Raw genomic sequence first — 23417 nt, 5'->3', positions numbered from 1 at the left:
GCAGGGACACTAGCAGGCACATTAGGATTGTTGAAAGTTGCTCTTCCAGATGGACTTAGTTGGCTTTTTTTAAGTTAAGAGGATGGAAGAAGAATTAAAAACCCCAAACACATTTGTCAAAAACATACACACTATCTAAATCATATAAACTGGAATCACTCCATCAATGGCATATTGAACACCATGCAGGTATTGCTTCACATCACACGGCTTTGGTGTAACTGTCCACAGTCCATCCGTTAAGCCCAGTTCAGCCCTTTGAGGAATTTGAGTTTATAAACTCCCCAGGAGGCTAACATGTTTTTGTCCACACTGGCAGTGTGATGTAACAATGTTGCAGCAAGAGCTGCATCTCAGAAACGCTGCACTTCTCACTCATGGAGAACTTTAAGGTTTGAGGTGTCTTCTATTTTTTCCTCGCAACATCAGTGGTTATCGGTCAAATTAGACAGGAAAATGATAAATACAGAGCCATATATGTAGCAAATATGTACGTCCACATGGGTAGAATATGTTTGAAATCAGTACCTTGATGAACCAGATAGAGGACACGAGTTAAAATGTGTCTGTTTAATAAAATTGTTCTCCAAACTTCTACTCTTTATGAAGCTTTCTGTTTCTACATGGTTCAAAATGTTGCAGGGAAAGGTAAACACAGTACGAAAAACTTCTGGTTTGCGCTTTTCAAAGTAAAAGTCCACGTTAGCATTTCTTCAGAGAAACTCCCTTTGTATGTACATAATGCTTTTATTTTGAAAAGCTACCGGCACGCTTCCACTAAACACTGAATCCAGTCACTTGTTGGGAGTTTTATTGAGGTAAAACTTAGGTGACAGAGCTTTGACAGCAGGGAGACAAAACAAACACGCAGCACACTCATGCCTGGTATGAAAGCTGTTATGGCAGCATCAGCTGCAAGCAGAAAAACCATCTGAAATGCAGATTTCTAGTGTGTTTTTTTTAGTTCAATATACATATGACAGATACAGATATCTATCCAACAAGATAAACTTGTCTAATAATGCAGGGTTCCTTTAAAGTGAGCTGTTACACCTTGAACCAGGCCAGCTGATGACTCCCTCTGAAATTCAGTTCATCAAATTGCAAAAGATCATTTTTGGGCTTTGCAAGCAGATATAAACACTCTCCTAAAGGCATTATACCAACTAACACATTAGAAATTCAAGGATGTAGCTCAATTTGTAGGTGGAAAAAAATATTGTTTAAGCAGGTATCTTAATTATAACGAGTGAACTAGCAAAGCGTTTTCATATTATTTCTATAGGGCTGTCAGTCACATTTTTTTAAATTTTGGATTTTGATCCTGTCTTTAAAGGCGATAGACTTACTGTTTGAATACAGACCTGCTTTATAAGTAACTGTGGGTTGATCAAAGATTAGGATATGAACTCCTCTACACAAAAAGGAACTTGTAATGGATTGGAAAGGAAAATGAGGGAACAGTAAAAAGGTAAATGTTTATTATCACAAGATGCAGATGACTTTTAACTCCTCCACTGAGCTATAAGTGAGTTTTTAAACTGAAATGAGACTTTAGGGAACAGTGGTGGACATATCTTACATCACTGTGGCTGTAGGGAGCTACTGCAGTGGCTTTACCAAAGTATGCTGAAAGTTAAAATAAAAGATGAGATTAACTGAAAAAGTAATGCTCCAAATGTGGACCTTAATGAATCAATGAATGCTTGTGATGAAACTGAGCATATTGTTATGATGACAAAGGTTCAGGGAGTAAAAAACAGTTGATTTGTGGTACTGTTCTGCTTGTGGAAACAGATTTATTGTGCAGTAACTTACTTTTATTTTGAAGATGACAATACAGCAGCATGGTGTTTTGTAATGAATGATAAACATGATACACAGGATCTTTTTCTGGTATAATTAGATGAAATGTTTGTTTTGCTTTTTATCCTATTCTTTTTTAAATCTTATTGAGTAAAAGCCACAAACATTGCTTCAGGAATAAACTGTTTGGAGATGTTTAAGTTTGCTCTGCAGAGTGTTTGGACACACTGATACCATTCAGCTCTGTTTGCAACTGAAAAAAATCTTAAATGTTTCACTCTTCTACATTTTTATTTACAGCTTATACAGAATTTTATACATCTTAATGTTTATCCCTTTCTTTCAATCTGTCCCATGTTTTTCCCACACATCATCCATTCACATAAATTTATTTACAGCTAAACTAAAACAGTATAAAATATCAATGAGGTTATGTGGACATTTATATAAATCATAGTGAGATTTTATCAAAAACTAAACAAAATAAGAGCCTCCCTCTTCTCTGTTTTCCTGCCATCACTGTTTGCTTTCTCCTCTGTTCTCTCTGTCTTTGTTTCAGAGGAAGTGAAAAGTTAAAGGTTTGTTTACTTGAAAGGCAGACAAGTGGAAAGCCCAGCAGACCAAAAACACATCCCAACTGATTCAGCCCTGTCATATATACAGAGCCAAACATACAAACACAGCTCTTCCCTGCATACATAAACTATGTCCTCCTCCTGTCTTTAATTTCTTAGAACGCAGATCCGGTCTCGTCACTGAGAGGTCAGACGGTATCAGCAAGCCCACGCACTCCAGATTTAATGCTTGTTTAGCAGAAAAACATCCCCAGGCTTAATTTTCACTCCTTCACTTTCATAAATGTTTGCTCTCGTCCTTTCTCTCACTTTTACACTCACACACGCTGATCCCCCGTTGAAATAAACAGACACATTATCACAGAATCATCACTGCAGACTAATCCAAACATGCTCTTTCTGTCTCTCTGCCAGATTAAAACCATCCTGAGCGGGTTCATCATCCGTGGCTACCTGGGGAAGTGGACCCTCATTATAAAGACCATCACGCTGGTTTTAGCCGTCTCCTCTGGGCTCAGTTTAGGGAAGGAGGGCCCTCTGGTGCATGTAGCCTGCTGCTGCGCAAACATACTGTGTCACCTGTTCACCAAGTATCGAAAGAATGAGGCCAAGAGGAGAGAGGTAGGCTGAGCTTGGGAGAGACTGTAAATAAAGATTGAATGCCTGTTGAGGGGGTAGAGAATTTTGTACAAGATGCTACCTTGAAATATTTTTTATTGTAATAGCTTTTTTTAAGAAAGATATAGCACCACTAATGTAGCAGCCACCATAGCAGTGTTGAACAGTGACACACGTCATGGGGGTTTTGTAGTGCTAACCAAAACAAAAACAAACTTAAAAAGACAACCCCTACATGTCCCGTTTTATCTTTTTTTTTAAACATTCAAACTGAATGCAGATGTTTGTTTGTGTCTTTGTGTTTAGGTGTTATCAGCAGCAGCAGCTGTGGGCGTGTCTGTGGCCTTTGGTGCTCCGATAGGAGGAGTCCTGTTCAGTCTGGAGGAGGTGAGCTCATTTATTTATAGTCTTTTATCCTGCTGATTAACTTCTATCAGAGATTTGTTAGGGAACTCTCCTTTCTTGCAGTCTTACAGTATTAGAGGAATTCTGATGCAGTATGAGACCTTATATTCACCACGATCAATTAACATATAGACGTCAACCTAATTTAATTTAATCACAGTGAATGAGGCAGATTCTTTTTTTGTGCTATGCGTACAAACTATACGGAAACCCCCAGTAATTTTATCTGCGTAGGATAACAAACTGATCTGAATTGCCTTTTAATTGCTTTCCGTCTCTTGTTTGACTTTTTTTTTTTTTGCTGAAACTCTACGCTGAGAACCACCCAGCACTGGCATTCAGCTGAGACAAAATAAATCAAAAGCAGTGTTTGCACTGATAGAGTTGGAAAATAATTCCGTCTCAGCAGCTTTTTGATACGTTCAGCTTGGAAGAAGATTCAGAGACTTTTTTTGGAGGGTACTTTACCACCTCAAAGGGCAGATTTGGTCTTAAAAAATCTGAAAATTTGACTGAATGTATTTCCTGAATTAAAGGGAATTATTGTGTTTTTTGTATATATAATGTAAAATTATGGCTCTAATCTAGGAAAATGAGATGACAAAGTATTATTTGGCAGTTTAGTTGGTGTTAAAAACAGTACAAACAATATTTGTCTTCAGAAATAACATTTTCCATGTACAGTTTCTTGTTTTACATCTGTCTAAACAAGCAAGCAATGTCCAAACCTGTTCTCTGAGGGATGCATACAGAAATATCTAAGGATGTCTGCATCATCTTGTCTCAAACTAGAAAAGCACTTGGAGAGCGCAGACCTCCTCCATTAGCCCTATCTCCCAATAGTAAAGAATCCTTTTTAAAAAATCCTGGATCCAGACGGTGAACCGGATCACTCCCAAAATCTAATCAGTTCTTCCTTATGCCATTTCTGGTATTTCCTGAAAATTTCATCAAAATCCGTCCATAACTTTTTGAGTTATGTTGCTAACAATCTAACAAACAAACTAACTTACAAACCCTGCCGATCACATAACCTCCTTGGCGGAGGTAATTAATCTCAACTTGAAGCCCTATTTAGACCAAAAATTCACAATGAGCTGAACTGAAACCAGCAACTGCTTGTGACAAGCTGCTCTGCTTCATTCTGAAAGCTTACAAGTTAAGGGAGACGACGCATCGCTTCCAAAGCAACAACTCTCCTAAACTCAGTTTGAAGTGATTTATTTCTTAAATCATCAAATCTTGCTACTGAGTGATAAATCTGTTTCTACAAGAGGGACAGTGTTGCACACTGCTTTTTCAAATTTATCTTGATAATCAGGCTGTTCATAACTCTCTCTGTTGTCATCACCATTGTAGCCCAGTGGCAGAATTTCCTGGCAGATAAACACAGAAGTGCTTTGCTAGTTAAGTCTTGATATCACAAAGATATCTGCTGAGAATAATACTTTTTGAACAGACAGATTCTGCTACAAAAGCCTGGAGTTTCTCAGTGTATTAGCCAGTATAGGTTCTTTACAGACAATGCCACACAGCAGCGAAGAAATCCCCTCAGGGGGCAAGGAAGGATTTCTGTGTGGAGAAACTCTGCCAACAGGCCATTTTTGAGCCATTTACAACTATGCCAAGTATTAAAGTGTGGCAATATAAACCTTGAAAGTAGAGAAATATTCAGACAAAACATTTATAAAAAATCACAGAGAAACGGCAGGAATAAAGATAGCATCTATCCAAAGCCTGGACTAGTGGTGTCACACAATGCTTGTTTATGGTCCATTTTCACAAAGCAGTCTGGGTTAGTTCAGTACAGTTGCCATGGTTTAGCACATTAAACTCTGTTCTTACCCGTGTTTCCTCAGCTGATGTCCAGTCTCATTTGTTGTGATGGGAAATCCGTCTCTTTTAAGAGATCCAGATCATTTGACTCAGCTCAGTAGAGCTCCCAAATGTCTCTATATTTGATACCAGTTTGGCTTTTTATATGTCAAGTGAATAATGACAAAGAGGAAGGAGGAAAGGAAACTGAAACTCAAACAGTCCCTAGCTACCGCGGCTAACATTAAAAGAGCCGTTTCGTAGCACAAACTTGTTTCTTAACGGCACGTCATCACTCGGTCACTTACCCCGCAAAGTTTATTTGGATGATTGCACATCAACGTTTTAATCTAAAGCAGTTTTATTTCACAATTAGGATTTTTTTTATATGTTTAAAGGGCACAGCACAAGACTCCTCAAAGCTTTTGCTTCCCTTTTTTCTGGCTAGATGGTAATAGACATCAGGGGTCTGCAGGACAGAGTAACTTGTGATATTGATCGCCAGTTTAAAGTTGAAATCAAATAAACTGATAAAATAATTTCCAGAGCATATGAAAGTATGATTTCCTTTCACCATGTCCTGTTTATCTACTTTCAACGTCCAAAAACCAGCTGTTTGTGAGGAACCGAATCGAAGGCAAGATCATCAGGCAGCTCTGTTTAGACAGCTCTGTCATCAGTGATGTTCTGAAATTGTCTCATTTCATCAAGAATCTTTTGCCTCAACTGTATTAACGTTAACAAAACCAATCCAAGACAGCGTAAGATATGCTAAGGAACTGAATAAGACTAAAAAACAGCCTACTTCACAGCTTGATAAATGGTTGACAAGAAGTAGAAGTATTCCAGAAATCTATATTTTCTTAATTAGTGTTTCAAAGTTCCATTCATTTCTCCCTCCTCCTTCCTCCAGGTGAGTTATTACTTCCCTCTGAAGACTCTGTGGCGTTCCTTCTTTGCCGCTCTGGTCGCCGCATTCACTCTACGCTCCATCAACCCGTTTGGAAACAGCCGCCTGGTGTTGTTCTATGTGGAGTTTCATGCCCCCTGGCACCTGGTGGAGCTAGCTCCCTTTGTCCTGCTGGGAATATTTGGCGGCCTCTGGGGGGCGCTGTTCATCAGAGCCAACATTGCCTGGTGCAGGAGGCGTAAGTATCAAACGATGCAGATGTTCTTTACAGGTTTTATGATACTGTTTCTTTAATTTAAGAGGTTATTAATGTTTCTTAAAGGTAAATCTACTCGTCTGGGTCACTATCCCGTCATCGAGGTGCTCGTGGTTGCTGCTCTGACCGCTCTGATCGCCTACCCTAACAGCTACACTAGGATGAGTGGAGCTGAGCTCATCTCTGAGCTGTTCAACGACTGCTCACTGCTCGACTCGTCTCAGCTCTGCGGCTACAAACAGGTAAGCTTTATTTCAAGCTTGGAATAAAGATTTTTACATGTCTGTTTAGGTAGGATCTTTTATGTGTGGCAAGAGGAGTAGATATATTTTTCTCGAGGGAAACGGGTCAGCTTGATTTAGTAGTGTGGCATTTTGAAATCCAGATTATATGCACCATGACAAGTGATATATCGACTTGATTCTTTCTAAGTCATTTCAGATTTATTCCCTACCCTTCTTTCCTTTTCTTTGGTCATTTAATCCTGTTTTATTGCTTTTTCATCTCTGTGTATTCGTGTCTCCATCTGAACTTCACGCTCATTCTCGCTCACTCTTCCAGCCCACAAACACATCAGAAACAGGTGTGGGAAACAGCCTGGCTGACCGGCCGGCAGGAGAGGGACTGTACACAGCTCTGTGGCAGCTCGCGCTGGCTTTAGTCTTCAAGATGATGATCACTGTGATCACCTTTGGCATGAAGGTTAGTCCATGTACTAACAAACGTGTGTAAAGTATCATCACTTTCCTTTAAACCCTGTTATCGTTAAGGCATCGTATGTTCTCTCTCCAAACTCTGTGAACCAAATTCTTGATTTCATTCACTGACTTCACTCCTTTGACCCGTTTTCAGCTCAGAAGGAGAGTAACTGAGGCTGTTGTGTTTACGTTGAGTCTCAGCAGCATGACTCACCATCATTTCTCAGTGGAGGTCCAAGTTATTAGTAAAAGGAAGAAAACTGATGTGTTTATTAACAGAGATTTTTCTCCAGATGAGGTTTGAGGCGCTTTCTTACTTAAGCTGTACACTGAGTCATTGTAGACATAATTTAGCTGATGGTGCACATGAAGTTTACTGACAGGATTATAGGAAAGAATGACTGTGCAGCCTCTCCTCTCAACAAAAACACTGAAAAGTAAATTGTTCTCTTTCAAGGATGAGGGGAAAAATTCAAACAGTTCATTTATGTGTGTTGTAAAAAGCTTAGGAAGTACAACCATAATTCCAAAAAAGTTGGGACACAGTGTAAGATGTCAAGAAGAGAATGCTGTGATTTTCAAATCTCATAAGCTTAACTCACAAAAGAACATAAACAACATATCAGATGTTGAAAGTGAGATATTTTACTATCTCATGAAAAATATTAGCTCATTTTGAATTTTATGGCGGCAACACTTCTCATAAAAGAAGGGATGGGGCCACAAATGGCTGAAAAGTACTAATGGAACATCTGGTTTAAGTTGACTGGCAACATGTGTGGGTATAAAAGGAGAATTTTAGAAAGGAAAAGTCTCTCAGAAATGAAGATGGGCCCAGGTTCACCATTCTGCAAAAAAGTAGTCTGAAAATGGTTGAAAATTTTCAGAAAATGTTTCTCAACAAAGACTTTTAATAGTCTGCCATCTAAAGTCCACAATTCAGAGAATGTGGAGGAATCTCTGTGAGAAGGGACCAGGCCAAAGGCCAGTATTAGGTGCTTGTGATCTTCATTGCATTAAAAACAGACGTAATTATGTGCTGGAAATCACTGCATGAACACAGGAACACTTCCAGAAATCAGTGTCGGTCAACACAGTTTGATGTGCTGTCCACAAATCCTAGTTAAAGCTGTATTGTGCAAAGAAGAAGCCATATGTGAGCATTATCCAGTAACACTGGTGTCTCCTCTGAGCCAACACTCATTCAAAATGGACTAAGGCAAAATGGAAAACTGTTCTGTGGTCACATCAAAGTTAGTATTTTTCTTAGAAACCTGAGATGCCATTTCCTGCAGACAACAGAAGAGAGGGACCATCCAGCTTGTTATCAGTACACAGTTCAAAATCTGCATCTCTGATGGTATGAGGTTGCATTAGTGCCTATATGTGGGCAGCTTACCCATCTGGAAAGACACTATCAATGCCGGAAAGTAGATAGAGGTTTTAGAGCAACATATGCTCCCATCCAGACAGTGTCTCTTACAGGGAAGGCCTTTCAGCAGCACAATACTAAACATACTGCATCCATCACAACAGAAATAGAAAAATCTGACAAAGAACACCCAGGACAGTAGAGCAGCAGTCAGCAGAGAGTACCCACAAACAAGGTAGAAGTCAGAACTAATGAAAGGAACCATTATTTAAGGTTAAGTGTGCCTCTTTAAAATGAGTCAGCTAGAGTGCTGTCATCTTCTCATCTAAGTTCTACTAGCAACTTTTATGAGCAAGATTTCAGTTTTTAAAAAGTTTTTGTTAGGTTTGATTTGGTATAAATCTGTAGTTTATTTGAAAATGTAACAAATTTACTTCAGACTCCCTGATCCAAAAGTGAATTTTGTTGTTTTGTCTAGCCAACAGGCAAAACCAAAGAACTCTAAATTGACTTTTACTGTGAGCAGTATTCCTGCAGCAGACTTTTTAAGAGTATCGAATTACATGTTCAGAATCAAAAGTCATTAAATACCCTATAAAGTCTTGTTTTTCTTTGTGAGCGGTCTTAAATTTAGATGTCTTTGTCTATGTCTGAAAGCTTAATCAAATCTAAGTTTTGTAGTTTGCCTTAAATGATAAATGACACAATTATTGTTTTTGGTGGATTTGCTTCTTTACGATTCATTGAATTTATTGCAGCTCCCACAGCAGTTCATGTTCTGATAAATCCACAGCAAGAAGGAAAGAAAGATTAAAGCTGTTTGCCTCTGTTTTACCTCTTACAGCAAATAAACCCAGCAAACATGATTATTTCTGTTTTAAAACTCGTTATCACTGCTGCTGAATCAATGCCAGATGAAACTTTACTCCACACCAGACCAACGTTTGTACAATAAAATTCAGAGTGAGCGCTATGTTTGATTATCAGAAGTCAGCAGGATGTTTTTCACCAAGTTGAGATCACCTCTGAAACATGAATGTTGTATGAATACTGTACAAGATGATGCATTTTGTTTGCAGGGGTCAATTAAAGTAACACAAATTCAGAATTTCTGTCTGTAGCTTTCAGTTTTAGTATAATCAGCTAGTTTTGCCTCACTTTCTCTAACATCATAAATGAGACTGAAAAAGTCAGCTCGGATCAGCATGATATTGTCTTATCACTGCTTCATTTCAGAAATTTTCTGACATGGGTGGCTTTCTTATCAGAGGAATTTTATTGTATGTTATGGCACTATGCACATCAATATTAAGTTTTAAGTGTGCCATTTTTATCTATGAGCCTTTTCTCTATACAGAGGACATTAACCATTAACATATAAAGTATTATAGGAACAATCAGCTTACCAGAATATGATAGGTAAGATTGTTATCACTGCATTAAAAAATACATACATTAAAGCGTTGTTCCTTACCCTGAAACTGTTGCTTAATCTGCTCAATTTCAGATCCGTTATCCATACTGGTGATATTTGCAGGTGCCTTTTTTCCTATCCAGCTAAATGCGCATTTAGAATTCGTTTAACTGACTAGTCTAAAGTGGAGAAAATCCTCAGACAACAGTCAAATTCATCCCAGGGTCATTGTTTCAGTGGGAATATGACTTGAGGCAAGTGTGCCGAGTAGAGTGTGGCTAAAGATAGCAGCTAGCTCCTCCAGCCTTCTTTTCTCTTGCAGATTAAAAGTGTGCTTAATGTGGTTACTCAATTCGATTCAGTAGCTGCACATGAGTATAATCCTGAAAAGCCTGTGTGTAACTTTATTTCCATTTCCCAGGTCAAAATACTGACATGCTAACCGCTAACTTCTCATGTTAACGTTTGGCAAAGAACTGGGTAAAACTGACAAGAAAGCAGTGGCTGTTAACTGAAGTTACAGCAGGTTTTTTTTAAGTCTTTAAAGGTGCATTTGGCCAGGATTTCAAGCCTGTATTAAAAAACAAACAAACAGATAATTAGTCTAACTGCCTTGAAAATCTTGCACCAGCATTTCTTATTTTGCAGCTCATTAAATGTTTCTTGCAGGTGTGTTGTGACCTGTTTGAGGCTGCAGATGGTGTCAGATGCTACAGCATGCTAGCATGGGGTGTAGAGAAAAGGGAGATTATGCACTTTTTATTGATTGTAGAGGGCATTCTGTTGCCTGCAACTAAACCTTGATAATTCACAACTTCTGAAGGAGTTTTAAATGCAACTATATCAGTTTTAAGCAAATATAGAAGTCCTCTTGTAAACACCCGCAAGTGGAGGCAGCTGCAAAACCAGTTGATAAATATCAATGAATTAAAACAAAGTTGCACTGACTAAAAAATCCTTTACATTAGCAGATAGCTCAACTGCTCCTTTATCTTATGTGGTAAAAACATAATGTTCATATTTCGACTAACTACCTGCTAAAAATAAAGGATAAATAAAAATTTCTACCATCAGTTCTTATCAGTCAAAACTTAATCGGTAAATTTTAACTCGAACTATGTTCCTGTTTTTTCTGCTTGCTGTATAGAAAATCCGATTCAGAGAAATTCAACGTGGTACTTTTTATTAGCCTAAGATTTCATAAATACAGTCATGCCTCTTTTGCAGCCAAGTCACCCTGTGAAAATCAGTAAATCTTTATTTTACCTGTACCTCAGCTTTTATTGACTAAAAAACACATTGATATTTAAACAAATGTTAACGCAGTTGAACAAGCTCAGCAGCCAGTGCTTAAACTACTCAATGTCCCCCTCCAGGTTCCTTCAGGTCTGTTCATCCCAAGCATGGCGGTTGGAGCGATAGCCGGCAGACTGTTGGGCGTAGGCATGGAGCAGCTGGCCTACTACAACCACGACTCCTTCATATTTAAAGGATGGTGTTCACCGGGTCAGGACTGCATCACCCCAGGGCTCTACGCCATGGTCGGAGCTGCAGCATGCTTAGGTAAGACGTGTTTGCGTGGCAGATCCAACACTAAATCTCTTGATCTATGAATTTTTCTGCTGACCGAAGAAGTTCACACAACCAAACAGCCGAAACAGTTGTCTGGCCGCACATGTAAAGGCTTCCTGGAGTTAATAAAAAAAATGTTTCGGCATTTACTCAAGATTTTTCATGCATGACCATCTGTAGCGCTCTGGTGAGCACGTACAAAAACTGGCATGAAAAACGATTACGACAAGATTTGGAAATGTTTTCCGATGAATGGAGAGCAGCTGGATCAGGGTGTGGAGAAGGACGTCTGCATGATTCAAGGCCATTTGTGTGGAATACAACCCAGACCCAGATAAATGCTGTGAAATAGTTGGAATGAGGAGGATTTCTCTGTGGTTTTAATCCCTAAAATATTTTTTTGCAAAAAAAGTTCAAATCAAACCAACATATTCCAATGCTAGATTACGAAAAAACCCTTATGTGGAGGTCTTTCTCAATAATATAATCAATCAATCTATCAATCTTTATTTGTGTTGTGTCAAATCTTCTCCAATGTGACCTCAAGACTCTTTACAAAGAGGGCAGGTGTAGACTGTGATCGTTGTTTTATTTAAAGACCCAACACTGATCAGCCTTGAGCTAAAGTGTTCATCTGGGAGGCATTAAGTTTCCTCATGCTGTGCTAAAAGGCCATTAACCACCACCTTTAGATGATTTTAAGCAACCCATGGCAGAAAAAGTAAGCTTTTGTCTTCTGGAGTTAAGGACAAGACAAAGGGATGCCAAGATGCATTTTCCAAGACACAGAAAATCCAAAAATTCTCCCATAAAGGAAACATTTCTGCCAGTTAAGCTCTATTTCCCTTCTCAAACACAGAAATTGAAGTCATAGCCTGTCTGTAGTCTTATTTTCAGGCTTCTAAAAGCTAAAACAAAAGAAACAAAACTGATCGTGCCATCTCTCACACATAAACTGCATTGCCAGCAAACACAACTAGCAGAATAATAATAACAAATATTCCATGTCAGATGGAGGTCCATTGGTAGGCTTCTTTTTTGCTTGGTTATTTCTTTATTTTTTGGGGGGTAGGTAAATTTAAATGTTTTTCTCACGCTTTGATGTTTTAAACCGCTGATTTTGGGTTTATCTAATATTTTGACTGTCAAAAATCATGTTTTCAACTTTCTATCACATATATTGCCTTTTAAAACATTATATTGACTTCGAATGCAATGTTTTGAACCTTTTGAGCTAGTAAGTTTGTATTTTTATCTCAGATTTTGAGCCTTTATTTATTTTATTTATTTATTAGTTTATTTGACAAGGGCCATGCAAAACAAAACTGTCAAGCCAGAGTTAGCTATAAAGCTAATTTTCATCTGTGGTCCCTGGGCAGGAGGATGCAAAAGAATATACAATACAAAGGAAAAAAAAACAAACATACTAGCATTTAAAACAATACATACTCAACAACAGTCCATAACTAAAAACAACACATTTAAAATTACATTTCATTGTCTCTAAGACTGATGCATTCAGAGGATTAATCAGTGATCACATGATTGTTTTTTCTTGAGCCATGATTTCAGTTTACTTTTTAAAAAAACTGAGGCTTGTACAGTCTCTGATATGGGTAGGAGTTGAGTTCCACTTTTCTGCTGCTCTGACTGAAAATGCAGACTGTCCAAACACAGTTTTCCCAAGTTTAGCTGAACAGTCTCCTCTTGCTGATGCCCTGGTCTCCCTAAGATTGTCCCTGCAGAGTAACACACATTGTTTAAGTGGTGGTGGGGCCTGATCATGAATTGATTTATACATCAGACACATATCTGCATATCAAAGTAAACTGTCAAATGTCATTAAGTTATTTTTCTTAATGATGTTACAGTAGTGGTAGTTCCTTGTTTTTTTATCCAGAGTTTTCAGTGATTGTTTGTAGAGGGTGTATAATGGTTTTAGAGTGGTTGCTCCAGCCTGAGACCAGCTCATGACACAGTAAGATAAATGAGAAGAATCATTGAGTGCATGAATAGTTTAGCAGCGGCCAAAGGTAGCTGATGCCTGATGTGTCTGAAGTTCATATGGCTAGCTCTTACATTTCTGCAGACATTTTTTACATGTTTCCTAAACTTAAGATTGGAGTCAGTTGTTATGCCCAGAAACTTGAAATGTTCAACAATCTGTATGACCTCTCCATTTACAGTCATATCAGGTTGAGATGTATTATTTCTCCTGATAGAAAAATACATTCCTACAGTTTTGCTCACATTAAGCGTTAGACAGCTGTGAGTTAGCCAATCTGAGACTTTGTTTAATGCTGCAGAAAGTTTGCATGCAGCTTATTCTCTTGTTTTAGCATGGGTGTAGATAACCGTGTCATCTGCGTACATTTTAATCTGTACCTCTGGACAGATCATAGGCAGAAATTAATGTACAAACTAAATAAAATCTGCCCTAGGATTGATCCTTGTGGCACTCCAACATTACAACCAATAAAAGATGAGCATGTATCATTAATTCTTGTACACTGTTTTCTTGAGCATAAGTATGATTCCATCCAGGTCAGTGCTTTACCAGAAAAATTAAACTTTGACAATTTAGACAACAAGACATTATGATTTACAATATCAAAAGCTTTTCTGAAATCAAGGAAAACAGCAGCAACAACACCTCCACTGCCAAGACTAGATTTGATTTGTTCTATAAAATAGCAAATTGCTGTCTTGGTTTAGTGGTGTTTCCTGAAACCAAACTGCATAGGATGCAATGGAAAATAAGCTATCAGCTGGTCACAGATGACCCTCTCTGTGACTTTGGAGATTACCGGGAGAATACTTAGGGGCCTTTAGTTTGCTGCATTGGTTTTATCACCTGCCTTAAAGATGGGAGTTACAACTGCTGATTTCCAAGCGCTGGGAAAATTGTATTGTTTTATTGACAAATTTAAAAGATGACTAATATGAGCACAAAGGATACTTTTGTACTTCTTCACAAATGCAGGATCACAATCAGAAACATCTTTAGCCTTGAAGGTTTTAAATTGGTTCAAGACTTTAATTATAGAAGATTCTGACACCTCAGAAGTATTAAAAACAGGGAAATCACAGTTTGGTGAAGTAACTATTTTATTTCTTAAGCCAAATTTGTGTGTCAGATCTTGGACTGAATCTATGAAATAATTATTAAACAGAACATATTTGATTTTTGTCGCGCTAAAATTCCTTGAACTTTTAACTCAAATCCTTTGGCTTCTTTGCAGTTTTCTTTCTTTAAAACTTTGTTGATGTTTTCCCAGGTTTGCCTTGTATTTCCTTTAGCTTCATTTATTATATCCATGAAAAAATTTGCTTTTTTTTTTTTTTGACACCTCTATTCCGAAGACGCTGAAAGGTCCTTCTGTCATGGGCTAGTCCTGATTTAAGTGCGGTTTTTAAGGAATAATCCCTTTGTTTCATTAAACTCCACGGATGTTCAGTTATCCAAGGCAAATTCTGTTTTTTTCCGAGAACATTTTATGCTTTTACTAAATTCATCTTTAACTTTGTTGATTGTGGACAAGAAACATTTTGAAGCAGACTCTGGTTCATCTGAGGACAGGATATCAGTCCAAGTTAGTTGTTTAAACTTCCTTTCAAATTCACTGACAAGTCTCAGGAATAATTTGATTAAATTTTTACTTTCTTGCCGGTACATGAACCTGTGCTTTGTTAGTTTCCTTGCTATCAATGTCAAATTATAATCTGATATCCCAGTCATTGAATTAAATGATTTTGTTATTCTTTCTGGTTTGTTGCTGAATATTAAATCTATCTGGGTTTTGGATGACTGAGTAATCCTAGTAGGGCCTTGGATAAGTTGTTGGAGGTTGAACTGATTTGTTATTTCTTCAAGTTTTTTCCTATTTGGCTTGTCTCCCCAATTTATGTTAAAATCCTCAGGCAGGATTAACTCCTTATTTGTATCAAGCTCTTTTAAAATTTTTAAAATTTTTTTTATAAATCACGTTATTTGATGAGGGAGGCCTGTACACACCAACGACAGTAAAGGACACAGATGTCAACAGAATAAACTTTACAGCAGTGCATTCCATATCCAAAGTGCTGCAATGATAAGTTTAAACTTATCATTTTGACGTTTTTCAATCTGGAAATCATTTATCATCAGTTTATCAGGTTTTTCCCACCATAATGGGGGTGGTGAAAATGAGGTTGAGAGTTTATGGTTAAATGCTGTGACATCCCTGCTTTACATCAACAATTCTCAAGTGGTCTAGCCTCAAGGCCCATCCCAACCTTTTTATTGACATATCAGGACCAATATTAAAAAAATAAATCAACCATTTGAATTTAAATAATGCAGTTTGGACCTGAGATTATGCAAAACATCACCATAAGTCTTCTCGATGGCTTCACAACTCACCTCACTCCCATTTTTCCTAAACAAGTTTCCGTATTTCAAACATTTTGTGTCATATTTACATCACACTTTGCTAAAATGCCAGCACAAAGTCGAACTTGACCCTTCCACTTTTTCTGTCTTTAACATAGCAACCAGCATTAGTCACCCAATCACTTTCTTTAAAAATCACCCACTAGATGAGAAGCATGACTTTAGATTATTTATGTTTCATAGTAGAGTTGTTTGAATAAAAGAAAATATTCTGCTGTTTCACTGAGGGAAGGAAAGGTCAACTTTCATAGTCAACCTTTGTAACCTGACAACACAGGTGAGATGCGCTCACAAGCACATGAGATCATGGATGCTGCCGGTGCAAAAAGCAGAATCAATGGACTCAAAGTTTTGTTACATAGGAGTCCACATGCAAGAAATAAACGCTGGTTTCCTTTCCCTTGTTTTGAGTTCTTTAACAGCAACATATTTCCAACATAATAGCTGACAGAACTTTTTTATTAGCTGTTATTCTATCAGTGCAACAACAACTCAGACTATCAATACTGAATCTCTGAGTTTGTGTATTCCAGCTAAATCAGTGCAGTTTATCTGGCTGTGTTGAATTTCCCTCTGTCAGATTAGAAACAAATGCTCAGATGGAGATAAAATCTTAAGTTAAAGGTTCAAAATGCCACCTTAAACACAGTTTCGAGTGTTACTGTTGCTGTATTGTAAACTGTGTTGTGTTAACAGATGATGAGAGCAGTGTTTGCCTTCACCTCGTTTTACCTTTCTGTTCATTTGTCCAAGTCTGAATAAACCAAGAGCAGACCACCAGACAGTCAGGAAGTGTTTGGTGTAAAACCAGATGGGTGCTACATTCTTAGCATGAGAGGAATCGTCTGTCTTATTAGATTTAGAACAAAGTTTATATAGAGCTTTCTTTGTTTCTGTTATTTTTGTTGAGCCTTGCACCAATTAAAACGTTCTTTTTCAACATAACTTCCTGTGAAGTAGCTTTTAACACATGTGGCCCAGAATGACTTCCACAAATCTTTCGTATATCTTGTGATTTTAATTTAGATTCTTCACTGTGCTTTAATGTCTCACTCATGATTGTAATTTCCTTCAAAAATGTTGTGAACATGACTGTAATTTTAGAAGTCACCCAGAGGTTGTTTGTGCCTCTGAATAGCTAACAAGCTGTTTTTTAAACCTTCATCTGTTGAGACTGAAATGGCATGAATATGATGTGTTTAACTGTCATCTGATTTGTATTTTTTTTTTTTTTTCCATAATCAAGCAGCCATACAGTTAAAACACCTAAACACTGTCTGAATGGAAATAACTGCTTATTTAAGTGCAGCAGAAATGTGCTGATCTTTGCAATTTGCATTCATATAAAGGTAAATAATGTCCATTTTTTTTGCAGTACAGATGTCAGAATATAATTTTGACATATTCGTCAAATCAAACAATGTTGATACCACAGAGAAAAGATCCCAAACTGCTTAATTTAGTTGATCCTTTGGTATTTTCCAAACCTACACATGAGAAATATCCACTAAAGCGTGAACACATATCAAAATTTGATGCCCTTTTTGTAGAAATGGAAGGAAAAATGAATGATTTCCCTGAAACAGGCCTTTCTTAATGAAATGTTTCCCCTGAATTATCATGACTCAACCCGAGCAAGTGTCCTTAATGAGTTTGCTCTGTCTGTTGTTCTAATGTTTTCTTATGTAGGTCATTTTAAGTGTGTCTGTGTTTGAGTGTAGCTGTGAAGCTGTCATCAGTCTGCAGGACAGGATGTAAAGGAAAGCTCTTGAAGACCAGGAGACATTGCTGTCTCTCTCCTCTACTCTCCATCTGTCTGTGACACTAACATTTACACCTACATTTTTATGAGACACATGCCTTTAGCGTCATTGAAATGCAATCCTGAATCTTCCTTCAAATCTCTTCAGAGGTGTTTCATGTCTGCAAGCAGACAGATCCATCTTGCAAAGCTTCAATGTTAAATGCTTATTCCAGATCAGGAAGACTGGACCAAAAAGACTGCACCTACAGACATAGTTTAGTTTTACAGCAAGCCTGTACGAATCAACAACAGGAGAGGAGATTAGTGTGAATGCAGCTTTAGCAGTGTTTTTTTATCAGAGCTGGACAACATTTTGTTATGAAAAGAAAAGGAAACACTGAAATCCTTTTTGGTGAAAAAGATGCCGGAAGGAGTTTGGTTTACCAACTGGCTCCACTGGCATTAAACAATGATAGTAGGGTTACCTCTCCATATTTTTCTCCACTTGCTTCCACTATATTTTTCCTACCACTGTGCACACAACTTTTCTAAATTTGTCTATTTCATCTCAGTCTCGAAGAAACACGAACATTATTTTTTCTGGACTTGTCAGTTTGGGGAAATACTACCAATCACAAGCCAGTAAATTTAATTACAACAGAGTCTGGTGCTTGTTTGTCATAGGAACAAAAAGCCATGAAAAGACATATGGTGTAAGACAAAAAGACTGTTGCTGATGCTTCTTTTGCTCTCACTGTTTTTCATGTAGTTCTGATGGAAACAACTAACTCTGTTTGTGCATGTTTCTCAATCTCTACTTAGTGATCCCTCTCTGCTGCTGAAAACACGTGAATTTAATGAGCCCTTTTTTGTAAAGTCAACATTCAGCATCAGGGAACAATTTCCAGACCGGGTAATCATCTCCATTTTGGTATTTTAAAAGTACAGAGGGACTAAACAAGGAAACTTCCTAGAAATTTAGACACAGCATTCCCAATGCTAAATGACATTGTAAATGACATTGTAACACTGGGCTGTTAAACATCTCATTAATTCGTACTGATTGTTCAGAAAAGGAGACAAAAGAGGAATACTAGTGTTGAAACACAAGTATTAATGAGGGATGCAAGGAACTTTTCATGTATCACCAATGGCAAATAAAGGGTTTACCAGTAATTCAAACTTGCCAGCCACTTTATTTACACATTTGAAACTGCTCTTTGACTAAATGTCTTATTAGCTTATCAGTGGCAGCAACCAAGTTGATTTATTGATGGTGCCATGGTTGTTGGTGCCAGACTGGTCTGAGTATTTCTCAAACTGAAGATCCACTGGAATTTTCACGCATAACGCCAGTTCTCTGGGTGACGATGCCTGAGGTCAGAGAAGAATGACCAGACTGTGTTGAGCTGGTTGAGTGGTTTCAGCAAAAGAGCATTTTTTTAATGTACAACAACCTTTAAACAGATGGGCTACAGCAGCAGCAGACGACACTAAAACTATTTTCCAATTTCTGCATACAACTGTTACGCCATGATCCGTCAGGGAAGCGCACAAAGCGAGCAAAAGTCTACAGGTAATAGGGAGGTCAGTGGGTCACAGAGCTACAACAGCGCCATTAAAAAAGGTGGAAAACACAGAATTTTACATGAAATCACACACCCTTTGTGACAAACATTACCTTTACTGTCATAATGTACTCATCCATGGTGGAAACAATAAAATCATGGAGTCATGTTGAAATGAGCAACTAATGAACCCAGAAAAAGCAAAATAATCCACTGTTAACATACTATACCTGTGTGAACTTGCAGTTCTCTGTACCTCTGACCTTTCAGACTCAAGCTGCTCACGACTTTCTTGCCTTGTGCAGCGCTCTAGACACACTTCCTGTGTGCGTGGCAAGTGTGGCTCGCCTTTGGTCAGAGCAAAACCTTGGCGTTGCAGAGCATGGCACAACCAATGTGGCTACAGTTCACACAAAATTAGACCATAGAAATTTGGAAAAACACTGCCAGGTCTATTGATTCTTGATTTCTTCTGTGACATCCAATTAAAGGGCCAGAACTGGGCATAAACCACAAGAAATCATGGACCATGCCCTGTGTTAACAGTACAGGCTGTTGGTGGTGATGTAAGATATTTTCTTGGCACACTTTGGCCCTTTTAGTACCAAAAGAGCATCATTTAAATGCAACAGCCTGCCTGAGTGTTGTTGCTGGCTATGTCTATCCCTTTACAACCATTGTGCACTCATCTTCTGGCTACTTCCAGCAGGATAACACACTTTCCTACAGAGCTCAAGTCATCCAAAACTGGTTTCTTGAACACCTTCCTCAGTGGCCTCCACTCAGTCGTGTTGACCACCACTGGGATGTGGTGGAATGGGAGATTCATCATAGACGTATAGCTGGCAAATTTGCAGAAATTGTATGATGGGATCTCATCAATATGATCCTAAATTTCTCAGGAATGTGTCCAGCACAGTGTTGAAACTGTACTTTGAAGAATGAAGGTAATTCTGAAGGGAGAAGGTGGTCTAAACCAGTTCTTGGAAGGCATGGTGGCGGGGGCCAAAGCTTCTGTGCTAGCAGTCAGAGCTGGAGACATTATGTTTTGGGTTGTCCGTAAAACCATTCCTGCCATATCTTAAGAATGTTTTGAAGGATTTACTTTTAACTTTAGACATGTGTCCTATCCTACTAAGGGAAAAAAACAATAAGGTTTGGAGGTCAGAGGTCAAGATCATTGGCCTCATTTTCATCCCTTGCTTATGAACATTTAATCTCAAGAAGGTGTGATGATGATGTAAAACTGAGACGTTTCATCAGACGTGATTCATCAACACGAATGACTCTGATCCAGCTGCAGATGCCTTGCTCAATGGTATTATATAACGTTTCTCTTTCTCATGCCTCTCTGCAGGTGGAGTGACTCGTATGACCGTGTCTCTGGTTGTAATCATGTTCGAGCTGACGGGCGGTCTCGAGTACATTGTCCCCCTCATGGCTGCGACCATGACCAGCAAATGGGTGGCAGATGCTTTCGGCAGAGAGGGGATCTACGAGGTGAGCGGCCTGTTTTTGTTGTCACTGAATCAACTCGTATGAAAGAACCTGAGTTAGATCAAGGGTTTGAAAGTTTGGCACCCTCTCACACAGGCTCACATCAGGCTGAATGGATACCCGTTCCTGGAACCCAAAGAGGAGTTTGAGCACAGCAGCCTAGCTGTGGACGTCATGAGGCCCAGGAGGTCGGACCCGGCGCTGGCTGTGCTCACACAGGAGGGAATGACTGTGGGGGAGGTGGAGGTACGGACACATGACGACACTCAGTCCATCATAACTTAGAGGAATGCGGGGAAAAACACAGAAATATGGGAAGCACATGTGGTGAAATCGGAGAAAAATGTATGTAGAAGTGTATGAAGATAAACAGATCTGTAGAACCAAGCAGAAAGATGAATTCGGTTACTAGGAGCTCAGGTTTCTTCTACTCATACTTGAAGATTTTAAGGGTATGTTTACAGGTTTATTGGTCTTAATATAGCTGATACAATAGTGTGTATTACTGATGAAACTGTTGAAAAAAGCAAATAATTCAAGAACTTGTTGGTTTGCAGATGTTTTGATGTTTTAAAGAATTGCTCTCTCTGTCCTCAGACGTTGGTAGAAAGCACTCGCTACAGTGGTTTCCCTGTGGTCGTCTCCAAAGAATCCCAGAGGCTCGTGGGATTTGTTCTCAGAAGGGACCTGCTCATATCAATAGGTCAGAAATGTGAACAGAAAAACCTTAGACTGCATAAAAGAAGTAGAGAGAGTCAATTGACATTATTAGTTTCTCTATTGACAGCAGTTTTATAGCTTGTAGTGTGGTCATTTGCTGTGGTCATCTTGTTTTGATTTTTTTTTTTTTTTGGAGGAATATTTGGAAATTTCAAATGTCACTCCACTTTATATAAATCACATCTGACAAACCCAGATTAACATCTGATTTCAGGGTGTTACAACCAAAACTAAAAACATGGATTGCTCGTTAAATTAAACCAGTAAACTCGATAAGATTTGACTTTTTGCAATTTATCAATCACATTTAGTCGTTCGCCAAAGCACACCCTGTCCCACCACTTGAAAGTAAAACTGAAATTCATCAGGAAAATGTTAACTAAGGTAGTAATTTAGCTAAAGGATAAGCTTATTTTTCATAGACTTTGTTTCATGACAAGAGCAAGCACCACCTGCTTGCCAATATAAAGAATGCAGGTTTTAAAGCACTCCAGTTTGTGGTAATAACAAAACGCTAATAATGAATTAAAAAAGACCTTTTCACATGACATGAAAGCACAAACAAAAGTGTTGAAAAATCAGAAAAAAAACCATCCCTTAGAAAGGCCAGCTTCAGAAAATATGTCTTTAGTTTATAACACTTTTGCAAAATTCCAAGTGAGTCTTTTCAGTGTGACATAACAGACATTGATGAATGAGAAGGCTTAATTATTTAAAACTTTACAAATAAGTAAAATGATTTTAGAGTCACTACTAAAATAACAGGCAGCCAGTGCAGTGATAAAAGCAGAGAGTGAATGTGATCTCTTACCTCCCTGTTGCTGCATTTTGAATCAGCTGCAATTTTCTGAGTGATTTTTAGTAAGAAGACCATTAAAGAAAGAATATATATTAACATTTCTGCATCTGTCAGGGTTAGAATAAGTCTCATTTTTATAATGTTCCTAACATGATAATTGAATAAGCAATGGTAACAAGTTAAATAGCTGTCAGTGCAACAAGGCAAGTACATTTTGCATGCTGCACTGGCATCTATTCATTTATTTCAAGCAATTTAGGGCTTGCTTCTTTCTTCGTAGACTTATATTGACACATTTTTGTCCCTGGAAAAATTTGCAATCTATTGAAAATGGCTCTGAAACCACTTTTGTATCCCAACCAGCCAGTTAAGAACCACCGTGCTAAAGCACATGTTGCCTTATTGCAGGGGTTCCCAACCATCTGTTCTGAGGCCCCCCCTTACCACTGTATGTAAGAAAAGCTGAATGCCCCCTGGACCCACATGGAAAATTTTCACATCAGTTGTAATTATTTTCATTGCGAATACCCCAACATAATACACCACTTGTTCTATGTATAAGCAACCCATTATTATGATGCTGTTTACAAATTGGACCTAGTGATTATCAAGAAAATTCTCAATTTTAAGGTAATTTATTCACAACAAATTGAAGTTTTTTTTAAATATAAAATGTTTTAAATGTACATAAATTTTTCAGGCCTTAAAGTCTAAAACGTGAAAGTCAAACCAATTAGTTTGTTTTCTTGTGATTTTTTTGACTTGACACTGATGTAAACTTGAAATTTATGAGTTTCTGATGTTTAAATTTAAGGCTTTTTAAACTCAGAAATTCTGAGTTTGTTTCTTTGTAAACATACAACTTTATGATCTCAGATAGCTCAAACTTTTTACCAAGAGGATTCGCCTTTTTTCTTAAAAATGAACAGATCCTCTTCATATTTTAATCTTTTAAGGTATCCCTAACACACTGTCATAATGTTTCTAATAATAATTTAAATAAAAAATGCACATGTAATTTTATTACATCAGAGCAAACAGGGCTCTACACCCCCTCAGATCTTTGGTGCCCAGACCCCCGGTTGGAAACCATTCCCCTATTGTCTATTTCACCTTCATGCAGGTATATTTTACACATTAAGCATCATGCTTCAGTAGGAATGGATACCAGATATTAATCAGGAAAATGTTTACTAAGGACAAACATTTACTGAGG

At 38.0% G+C, this 23417-nt stretch overlaps 1 protein-coding gene across 5 annotated transcripts in view; it reads left to right on the top strand.

Annotated features, from left to right (window-relative positions):
- clcn5b (chloride channel, voltage-sensitive 5b) overlaps positions 1 to 23417 on the top strand; it is a 65910-nt gene that overhangs the window by 29451 nt on the left and 13042 nt on the right. For all 5 annotated transcript variants that reach the window (XM_041779748.1, XM_041779747.1, XM_041779745.1 and 2 more), the window contains 9 exons: positions 2796 to 3002; positions 3306 to 3386; positions 6133 to 6367; positions 6452 to 6627; positions 6947 to 7087; positions 11246 to 11432; positions 20543 to 20685; positions 20779 to 20928; positions 21280 to 21385. In XM_041779748.1, the coding sequence (XP_041635682.1) occupies positions 2796 to 3002; positions 3306 to 3386; positions 6133 to 6367; positions 6452 to 6627; positions 6947 to 7087; positions 11246 to 11432; positions 20543 to 20685; positions 20779 to 20928; positions 21280 to 21385 (1426 nt within the window). The remainder of the gene's footprint in view (positions 1 to 2795; positions 3003 to 3305; positions 3387 to 6132; positions 6368 to 6451; positions 6628 to 6946; positions 7088 to 11245; positions 11433 to 20542; positions 20686 to 20778; positions 20929 to 21279; positions 21386 to 23417) is intronic.

The sequence above is a fragment of the Cheilinus undulatus genome, linkage group 22 (assembly GCF_018320785.1).
Source record: "Cheilinus undulatus linkage group 22, ASM1832078v1, whole genome shotgun sequence".
Taxonomy (NCBI): domain Eukaryota; kingdom Metazoa; phylum Chordata; class Actinopteri; order Labriformes; family Labridae; genus Cheilinus; species Cheilinus undulatus.
This window is presented reverse-complemented; position numbering and strand designations above follow the sequence as displayed.